The following is a 9,760-nucleotide window of genomic DNA, read 5'->3' as shown; positions in this document are numbered from 1 at the left end:
CTTTGAGGTGATCCATCAACTAAAATCCTTATGAAATTTCTCAAATGTGGCACCAATTAGCCAGCCTGGACACTCTCCAAACAGAGCTTCTCTCCGTTTCAGTCTTCTCAGCATGTGAGACCAGTTTGATGGAAACAGATGATGGCTGCACACTCTTTTGAGGTTGTTATTGTTGCCAACGCCAGAAGCTAACAGTTTCTGTCTAAAAGGTTCTAAGCATGACCGGTGCTCAGGAGGTAACTGTACAAAGATGAAGTTTGAGGTTGTTCTGGAAAACCTGTTTCCAGGACAACATCATCTAAATTCAACTTTTGGATGAATCAGAGTTGGAGGGCAGTGGCACTCGAGGACTGGGTTATTAAGCAAACATGGAGCCAAAACGGAAAGGTTTCTGGAAAATGATGACACCCCACAACCATAAACACTCACAAAACACAAAAAAGGTCAACAGAATTTAAAAGTGATGCACTTTCTGTTCAAAGTCACCGTAATTTGGTAAGTCTCTTCCTTATTTTCCAAAGCTAGCACATTAAATTTTAATCTGTACAGGCAGCTGACTTACTGCGCACGAAACGTTCGTTCAAACTCTGGAGGACCAGAGACTACAGGAGGGAGGATCTTGTGAGCCATTCTAGACCATCCAACTCTGCGGGCCAGGTACCCTGAGTGAACACAGTGATGGTAGGAAGCAACCTTTTGTTAATAATTCAAAAAGCAAAACATTTGCAGGCATTTAGAGCGCCTCATGGTTACATATTTTATGAAATTTTACTTTTCAAATGTTGGAATCCTGCCAATCATGACAAAATGTAGAGATAGTAAGGAACCTCTTGTCCCTAATTATTGGCTGGCTAAAACAATAAAGCACAGTGGTGTTATCATCATCATTATGTGGGCGTCAGACATGCTAGTAAACAACCGGCTCTCCATCCTATTGTTCGGCGGTCACTTTCTGTTAATGGCAACCAGTCGGCTGAACGACCTCCATTGTTCTCCAGTTTGAACCATTCCAGCCTGTGAGGACCTTGGTGGTCCGGTAATAACTTTACTGTGCAGCATTTAAATTGTCTTTAGTTTACGTTTAGTTTCTTCTTCAATGGCGGTTGGCTGGCAACATTTTGGTGCATTATCGCCACTTCTAACGTCCTATTGGCAAAAATTAAACCCTGTGATTTACGTTCCAAAAACAGGCATTCTGTTGGTAGTGAAAAATCTTTAAACTAAGTTGAAATGGGTGGACAAGAGCCATAAGAAGTAAATGCAGGGATGAAAAGAACACCATGAAATAATCAGCTAATTATACGGTCAGTCAATGATGCGTTTTGAATGAATCACCGTTTTAGAAAGCAATGACCTGTAAAATAATCAGAGGAAATCTGATTAATTTATTTTTATTAATTTTTTTTTGCGTGGTCCTGATACCACTACAACTGCAATCAGACTTGTGTGTGAACAGTTTGCGACTCCAACCTCATCGGGCTTCTTTTGGTGCAGAATTATGACGCATGTGGCATAGCAATGATGTAAAAGTCAGATTAAATGACCATTCAGAGTGCAGGCACTTTGAAAACAATTGGATTAATGATGCGTTCCAGTCGTATTCACAACTGGGAAATTCTGACTTCCCAGTTGGAAAAATTTACTGCAACATCCTCCAAAGTCGAATTTGGAGATAGTTGGAGCAGCTCCAATTACACTTCATGGTCCAATCTGGCCGCTCCTCGCATCAACTATAGTAAGCCGTGGTGAAAGCAGTTTTATTTTTCAAAACACAGAAGTAAGAAGAGTGCATCTAACATTAATATTACAAAATCCAAAGCATGCCGGTGGGAACCATAATCTGGCAATAAGTCATGACTGGGGTCATTCACCCCACAGGTCCACACTGACACCAGGAACACGGGGTAAAACTCTATACAGTTCTAACTGCAAACACATAAAACTGAGGCAAAAGTAGTGTTATGGTTACACTAGTACTTGTATAAGGATTTTTCATTTAATATCAGTTAATATTTACCCATCTGGAAGGCAGATAGAAGGGTCACCGCAGCCAGGAGAAGAGGGGAATCTGTTGCCATTGCAGTCTGAACTTTACTCAAGTATTAGGAGGAACTACCTGGGAAAAGACTTAAAGCCATCCCACTGTATGTCCAAACATGTCCGTACAGTAAAGCTCTGCCCTGCCTCTGTAAAATACGGACTGGATTCTCAATTACATATTTTTGTTCGCGCCCTATGAAGAAAAAAATGTGAGAATGTTTTCTCAGTGAAGCCTGGTGTGAGTTTTATATCGTTTCTTTCTCTCATTGCTACCTGTTTGATATGTCTGCAGGAACCTTTCTGGCAACGCTGTCAGGATTCCTCTAATGAAGATTTTTTTTTTTTTTTAAACGAGTACAAGTCAACCATTAACCGGTTCAGAGTGTCTAATAGGTGGCATGTGTTACCACGCCCCACGGCAGCCCACGGGTGACAGCGCAGGGTTGGGATTGCGTGCCGTGATCAGCCGGCTTCCTCCCGCGGCGGCATGGACAGCGACGATGAAAGCGTGGAGGAGGTGGTGGAAGGTTTGTACCGCTGCAGTGCACGCTGTTCACGGGGGGAATGCGATGAAGGAGGGCTTTGATCCCGCTTTAACTGCTAAACGTGTCAGACCCGAGCCTCCGTGAGGCGGTCTGACTCTGGGCCCGCTCGGTAGCGGGGAGCGCCAGGGGCTGGAGTTGTGACAGCGATCCGCGCGAGAGGCAGCTGAAAGCGGCGTGGGGGCCGTCAGAGCTCCGCAGCCGGCGGACGTTTAACACGATGCAGTATGTTCGATTCCTCACCGCTGAACGCACCGGTGCTTTCAACAGCTGGTGTGTCTGTTGAACAGGAGTCAGTCAGGAAAGGTTGGATAGTTTGTTTCTTTAAGAGTTGACAGAAAGTTGACTATGAGTTTATAGAAGCTCCAGCTGCTGGGGTTGACTGAGTAGTAAGCCAGTAAAACTACAGCAGCGGTAGGATCAGAACATGGAATGTAGAAAAAACGCCACAAAAAAAAAAAATATATATATATATATATACAAGTACAGAAAATCAGTGGAATCACTCAATGTTAAGGGAAATTTCTCAGATCATTAACAAAAAACTGCATAGCAATACATTATGAAAACCTGTGATGTTGGACAGTGTTCTTCAAAGTGGAGGCACCAGAGGGCGCTAGATGGGCTGGATGGAAGTTGTGAAAAAAAAAAAAAAAAATTCTGGTACCTTTTTTTAGCAAAATATTTTAATCAAACTTTTTTTTTTAAATCATGAATGCTACTTCGTTTTTCAATCGTTATTAAAAACTAAAAATAATTTATTAAAAACAACATGGCTATATGTGCAGCAATGCCATAACAATGCAACAACATTCAGTTGATAATTATCTATCACGTGTTCAAATGTGGGTTTATGTGTGTGTAGATCACAAACAGTTGAGCCCGATCAGTCAGAACCTGTTTGTGTTTATGTGTAGGCCCGTTGGATGAAGATGGCCAGCCCCATGGTGTCTGCACAGTCACCTATTCCTCCAGTGATCGCTTCGAAGGACATTTCACCCACGGAGAGAAGAATGGGAAGGGGAAGTTCTTCTTCTTTGATGGAAGGTAGTGACTCACTGTATCATGGAGGTTCACTAAGGGCGCATTAACACCAGCCCTGTTTAGTCCGCTTTAATCAAACCCCAGTCCGTTTGCCCAGAAAGTCTGGTTCACTTGAGGAAGTGTGAATGCACAATCCAACTCTGATGCAAACTCTGTTCCTTCTAAAAACCGATATTCTGTTTGTTTCAAGTGAACTCTTGTGCAGGTCAATTCAAGTGGACCGGTGACCATTCCGAAAGTAGCAAATTAACTATAGCGCAGGGCACAGGACTATCAAGTCTGAAAACTTGATAGTCCAGTTTTCACAGTTGAAAACTGGACTATCAAGTCTCAGATCTTGGGTTCCCCCAGAATGAGTTGGAGGAGACAGATTTCTGGGGTTCCCTTCTGGACTTGTGGTCCCCGAGTCCCGAATAATCTCGAATAAGTAGAAATTATTCCAAACTGTCAATTTTAGGTCGTATGGTCCAGCACTAGTTGGTGCCAACAGGAACTGCTTAAATGGCTTTGTCCTGAAGACAGAATAACTTGAACACAGAAAGACCAGTTCTATCCTCTGTAGCAGTGCTTTCTAACTCCTCTCCTCGAGGGCCGGACACCTGCAACTTTTAGATGTGTTCCTTGTCCTACACACGGCAGCTGTCTGTTTTGTGTCCGCAGCACCTTGGAAGGTTTCTACGTTGACGATGGTCTGCAGGGCCAGGGGCTGTACACACACGAGGACGGCAGTGTCCTCCATGGGACGTATGTCGACGGTGAACTCAACGGGCCAGCTCAGGAGCTGGACGCAGATGGCCGCCTAGTCTTTAAGGGTCAGTACAAAGGCAACATCCGCTGTGGGGAGTGCTGGATCTACTATCCTGTGAGTGAGCTGAGTGCACTAATGGTTCTTTATTCTGAAGGACAGCAGCCATTTCATATGTGTGTGTGTGTGTGTGTTGGTGTGTGCTGTGGTTAGGACGGGGGCAGCGTGTTCGGGCAGGTCAATGAGGACGGGGAGATGACTGGCAGCTCCACAGCCTACATCTACCCAGATGGCTGCACGGCTCTCTATGGAAGCTTTGTGGACGGAGAGATCATCGAGGCTCGCCTCGCCACACTGACCTCCAACCAGACCGGAAGGCCACGCTTCCAGATCGCTCCTAACAGTAAGATTTCATCTCATCTTCACTCACTCGCAATGAAAACATGCCATAGATAGAGAACTATGTTCTCTAATTTAACTGAGCTTGAGTTATTTTTCAAAACTTTCAGTCTCTAGATCAGGGGTCTCAAACTCCAGGCCTCGAGGGCCGCAGTCCTGCAGTTTTTAGATGTGCCACAGGTACAAAACACTGGAATGAAATGGCTTAATGACCTCCTCCTTGTGTAGATCAGTTCTCCAGAGCCTTAATGACCTAATTATTCTGTTCAGGTGTGGTGCAGCAGAGGCACATCTAAAAGTTGCAGGACTGCGGCCCTCGAGGACTGGAGTTTGAGACCCCTGCTCTAGATGTAGAAAGCTGGCAGAGGAAAAGACTCCCAGCTGTAACTGCAGCCAGACCTGGTTCTGTGAAATACTACTCAGTGGTTCTGAATGGCTTGTTTTTTACATATTTATTTGTAAAATGTCTCTTCTGTAATGCTTTATTTAATTTCTATAGTGTTTGTTAGTGTTTTCTACAAATAATTTATGTGGAAAAAGTGTATATGCTGTTAGCTGGACTCAAACAGGAAGTGCTGTAGAGACATGTTGGTGTGATTGAACAGGTGACATGATGACTTCATGTGACCTGCAGGTCCTGTCTACTCCTATGACAAGTCCACCTCCACCTGCATCGCCACCCACGCTCTGCTGCCGGACCCGTACGAGAGCCAACGGTAGGGCCGCTCCATGTGATGATGTCACACTGTGGAATGACAACGGTTGTTCCAACGAGCCGGAACAGAACCAGAACCAGAACCATTTGGAACCTTGTGTGTTCCCTCTCTGTCAGGGTGTTGGTGGCAGAGTCTCTGATTAAAGGAGCCGGTCAGGGACTTTTTGCCAAGGCAGCTGCTGAGCCGGGTACCGTCATGGCTTTTTATAACGGAGTCCGGATCACGCATTCTGAGGTATGGCGCGCTGCTTCTATGGAAACGAAGATACGTTGGAATCACGTAATGAGGGGAAATTGACATAAAACGTAGCAAATTTGATTTATTGATTAAAAACGATTTCTAAATGACTGATGTTGCTTTGTCAGGTGGACAGTCGGGACTGGGCTCTGAATGGAAACACCATCTCACTTGACGACGACACTGTGATCGACGTCCCACAGCCGTTCGACCAGACGGAGAGGTACTGCGCCTCTCTGGGTCACAAGGGCAACCACTCCTTCACTCCCAACTGCCAGTACGAGCCGTAAGTAGAAACGACGGGAAGGAGGAGCGTCGACTTTTAAAATATGGGTCCATAATCAGATAGGCACTCAGCTACATGCAATGCATCCTTCAAGTCATTCAGAATCGGATGTTGTTTTTTTTGTCTGTTGTTTTGTTTTTGTTTTTTTTTGCTTGGTCAACGTGGATTGGTCATCAACCAATCCAACAAAAAATCCAATAATCTTCTAACCAGTAAATACACCATACGTAGGAGCTAGCACATCGTACAACAACGTAGAAGTTATGACTGAGAGAAGCCATTTTCAGTTTCAGTTGGATGTTTAAAATGAAGTCACAGGAAACACAAAGATGCTGGAAGCTATTTAAAGGGGCAGCGTTATGTAAAATCAACTCTTTTTTTAGCTTTATGTCATGTTATAATTTTATCGCCTCATCAAAAACATACAGACATGCGTCTGTCTTTCATGCATGTCTGAGAAATCTTTTCATCATGCATGTCTGAGAAATCTTTTCATCTCCATGGCAACCATTCGGGTGTGCAAAATGCCTGGTTGAATCTAGCAGCGCCTTTGAGACGCAGCTCCTCCTCAGAGCTGAAGTTTTTTAAGCTACTGATCTTCCCCATAACTCCCCCATTCAGCTCCTTCAGACTAGCCCAGAACTATTAGCATGCACCTGGTGGAACGGCACATCTGATGATTTCATTATACGAGCTACTTCTCAGTGCAGAGCTAGTGAAGGCTTGACTTCCTGAAGGAGAGTGTTGGAAAGACCAGGGCTTTCTTAAAGAGACAGAGGCATAATTTTAAGGTGTTAAATTACAAAGTCAAATTTTTTTTCAAGTCATATTTGATGCGTATAGCATTTTAATAGCGTTGTGCTGTAAAATGTTACTATATGGCTGGACAACATATATATATATCTATAAAACAAAAAAACAATGATCAAAAAAAAACACGTATTTGTGAAATACACTATTATGAGGTTCTTCTGGAGTTCTGAGTTTTTCAGTTGATTAAAAACATCTTCCAAATCAACAGCACTACAGTCACAGATGATACTGATGAGATTAGTTTAGCACCAGTAACAGTGGTCCCACAGATAAGGAATAGATTTCTCCCAATAGAAACTAAAAGTACTGCACGGAGTCGATTGAAGCTGCAGAGCAGGCGTCGTTTACACCGAACGATATATATTTAAATATATATATATATATATATATATATATATACAGTACAGACCAAAAGTTTGGACACACCTTTTAATTCAATGAGTTTCCTTTATTTTCATGACTATTGACATTGTAGATTCACACTGAAGGCATCAAAACTATGAATAACACATGTGGAAATATGCACTAAACAAAAAAGTGTAAAACAACTGAAAATACCCCTTATATTCTAGTTTCTTCAAAGCAGCAACCTTTTGCTGTGATTACTGCTTTGCACACACTCTGCATTTTCTTGATGAGCTTCAAGAGGTAGTCACCTGAAATGGTTTTCACTTCATAGGTCAACCTGCCCTGTCAGGTTAATAAGTGGGATTTCTTGCCTTATAAATAGTCATGAAAATAAAGAAAACCCATTGAATTAGAAGGTGTGTCCAAACTGGTGGTCTGTACTGTATAAATAAAAATAAAAAAAATTCCCCTCTCACCCACCGCGGGTGGTTCTTATCCTCTGAGCTCGGGTCCTCTACCAGAGGCCTGGGAGCTTGAGGGTCCTGCGCAGTATCTTGGCTGTGCCAAGAACTGCACATTTCTGGACTGAGATGTCTGATGTTGTTCCTGGGATCTGTTGTAGCCATTGGTCCAGTTTGGGGGTGACTGCCCCGAGGGCCCCGATGACCACAGGCACCACTGTGGTCTTCACCTTCCAGGCCCTCTCCAGTTCCTCCCTGAGGCCCTGGTATTTCTCTAGTTTCTCGTGCTCCTTTTTCCTGATGTTGCAGTCGCTTGGTATTGCTACATCTACCACAACGGCTTTCCTCTGTTGTTTATCCACTACGACAATGTCTGGTTGGTTCGCCTTTACCATTTTATAAGATCCTGTGGGACTTCCAGATCCAGACAGACAAAATGGTAAAGGCGAACCAACCAGACATTGTCGTAGTGGATAAACAACAGAGGAAAGCCGTTGTGATAGATGTAGCAATACCAAGCGACTGCAACATCAGGAAAAAGGAGCACGAGAAACTAGAGAAATACCAGGGCCTCAGGGAGGAACTGGAGAGGGCCTGGAAGGTGAAGACCACAGTGGTGCCTGTGGTCATCGGGGCCCTCGGGGCAGTCACCCCCAAACTGGACCAATGGCTACAACAGATCCCAGGAACAACATCAGACATCTCAGTCCAGAAATGTGCAGTTCTTGGCACAGCCAAGATACTGCGCAGGACCCTCAAGCTCCCAGGCCTCTGGTAGAGGACCCGAGCTCAGAGGATAAGAACCACCCGCGGTGGGTGAGAAGGGAATTTTTATATATATATATATATATATATATTCTGTTTAAATTGAAATTGTGCTGTGGAGCTGTGACTGCACATCATACATGTAAGGAGGTTTTCTGTTTCATGAGTCAAACAATTGGAATATGGTAAAAAAAAAAAACAAAAAAAAACTTTTTGTCTGTGTTTACATACAAAACTCTCAGGACAAGCAGCTCCTTCAGGAATGACTGTTGTCTTCCTCTCCCTGTCCATGACTGTCTTCTGGACATGTTCACTCAGCTGTCCTCCCCATGATTGTGTCCTACTGGCCCAGACTGAGACACTGTTTAGAGGTCTAGAACCCAAACACCAGATCAGACCACAGTCAACATTTCTCTAGGAATAGAACTGCTATAAAGTGCAATCCATGTCGGATACAATGTTGGTTTGTTATCTATAGCAACCAGGAAATGTCCATTGTTCCAGTGCGTTGATCTTTTTGCCTTTTCAGTTTGTGTTTTGTATGTACGTCTGTCTCTCTGCTCAGGTTTGTCCACCCTCGTTTTGGACCCATCAAATGCATCCGAACACTGAGAGCTGTGCAGAAAGACGAAGAGCTCACAGTCGCCTACGGTTACGATCACGAGTCATTGGGGAAAAACGGCCCGGAGGCTCCTGATTGGTACAAACGTGAGCTCGAGGTTTTCCAACAAAGACAGGCAGCTCCTGTGAGCCACTGAAAACCCAGAGGAAGACCCCCAAACTCCCCAAATTTGTGCTGCCACTTCATAAAACTCCTGGAACACTGCTGCAGCTGCCGACCTTCCAAACTGCTTTGACCAGAGTGACACAAGAACTATGCAAGAAACCAAGTGGTCTTAGAGGTCGTTGTTCTGACTGGAAGTGCTGCTTCATCTCATGTTTTAAGATTCACATGTTCATCACTGGTGCTTCTAGACGTCATGGAAACCCATTGTTTTCATTAGGTCAGTTTACACGATAGGACTCTGTTTAGGTGTTTACTGTAAGAGCTGTACAGTAGATCTGACCTTCTGCCCAGACTTCCATTGCCTTAACATGTCTGTTGACCTGACATGTGAAACATGCTAGAGATCATTGTATTTATTACAAGTTACATGAATTGTGTTTGTGAAGGACTCTGAAGAAATGAGTGGACTTTCTGCTACACAGGAAAGAATGGAGCTTTCAAAATCTGTACACCCCAAATAATGAAACGCCCCAAAATAAACCAAACCAAATCCATTCCAATGCTTCTTTTTTCAATTTTCTTTTCTTTCACTGAAACTCATTGTGCCTATATGTGACAAAGTCTTAAAGTTCCTCTT

The 9,760-nt window shown here is 43.8% G+C and overlaps 2 protein-coding genes across 4 annotated transcripts in view; one reads left to right on the top strand and one right to left on the bottom strand.

Moving 5' to 3' along the window:
* The window catches only part of mgst2 (microsomal glutathione S-transferase 2), a 3,382-nt gene extending 1,002 nt beyond the window's left edge, over window positions 1-2,380 (bottom strand). Inside the window, exons 1-2 of one of the 2 annotated variants that reach the window (XR_004338121.1) lie at window positions 2,018-2,379; window positions 563-662 (exon numbers count right to left, since the gene is read on the bottom strand). Coding sequence is in view for 1 of the 2 variants with exons in the window: in XM_032555482.1 (XP_032411373.1) it covers window positions 563-662; window positions 2,018-2,078 (161 nt within the window). In the remaining variant the exon portion in view is untranslated. Of the gene's footprint in view, window positions 1-562; window positions 663-2,017 lie in introns of both variants that reach the window. The other variant, XM_032555482.1, reaches the window with a different exon arrangement.
* Window positions 2,381-2,437: 57 nt separating this feature from the next.
* setd7 (SET domain containing 7, histone lysine methyltransferase) lies at window positions 2,438-9,677 on the top strand. 2 transcript variants are annotated; one of them, XM_032555475.1, is made up of 8 exons: window positions 2,438-2,567; window positions 3,500-3,629; window positions 4,287-4,488; window positions 4,585-4,774; window positions 5,405-5,486; window positions 5,603-5,720; window positions 5,852-6,009; window positions 8,962-9,677. In XM_032555475.1, the coding sequence occupies exons 1-8, from the start codon at window positions 2,528-2,530 to the stop codon at window positions 9,152-9,154; spliced, it is 1,113 nt and encodes a 370-aa protein (XP_032411366.1). In that variant the 5' UTR covers window positions 2,438-2,527; the 3' UTR covers window positions 9,155-9,677. The 2 variants fall into 2 exon arrangements, 1 of the variants encoding a protein (XP_032411366.1); XR_004338120.1 differs by lacking the exons at window positions 5,603-5,720; window positions 5,852-6,009; window positions 8,962-9,677 and having other exon boundaries at window positions 4,568-4,774.
* The last annotated feature ends 83 nt before the right edge of the window (window positions 9,678-9,760 follow it).

The sequence above is a fragment of the Xiphophorus hellerii genome, chromosome 23 (assembly GCF_003331165.1).
Source record: "Xiphophorus hellerii strain 12219 chromosome 23, Xiphophorus_hellerii-4.1, whole genome shotgun sequence".
In the NCBI taxonomy this organism is placed as follows: domain Eukaryota; kingdom Metazoa; phylum Chordata; class Actinopteri; order Cyprinodontiformes; family Poeciliidae; genus Xiphophorus; species Xiphophorus hellerii.
Note: the sequence above shows the minus strand (reverse complement) of the source record. Positions and strands in the feature narration are given on the sequence as shown.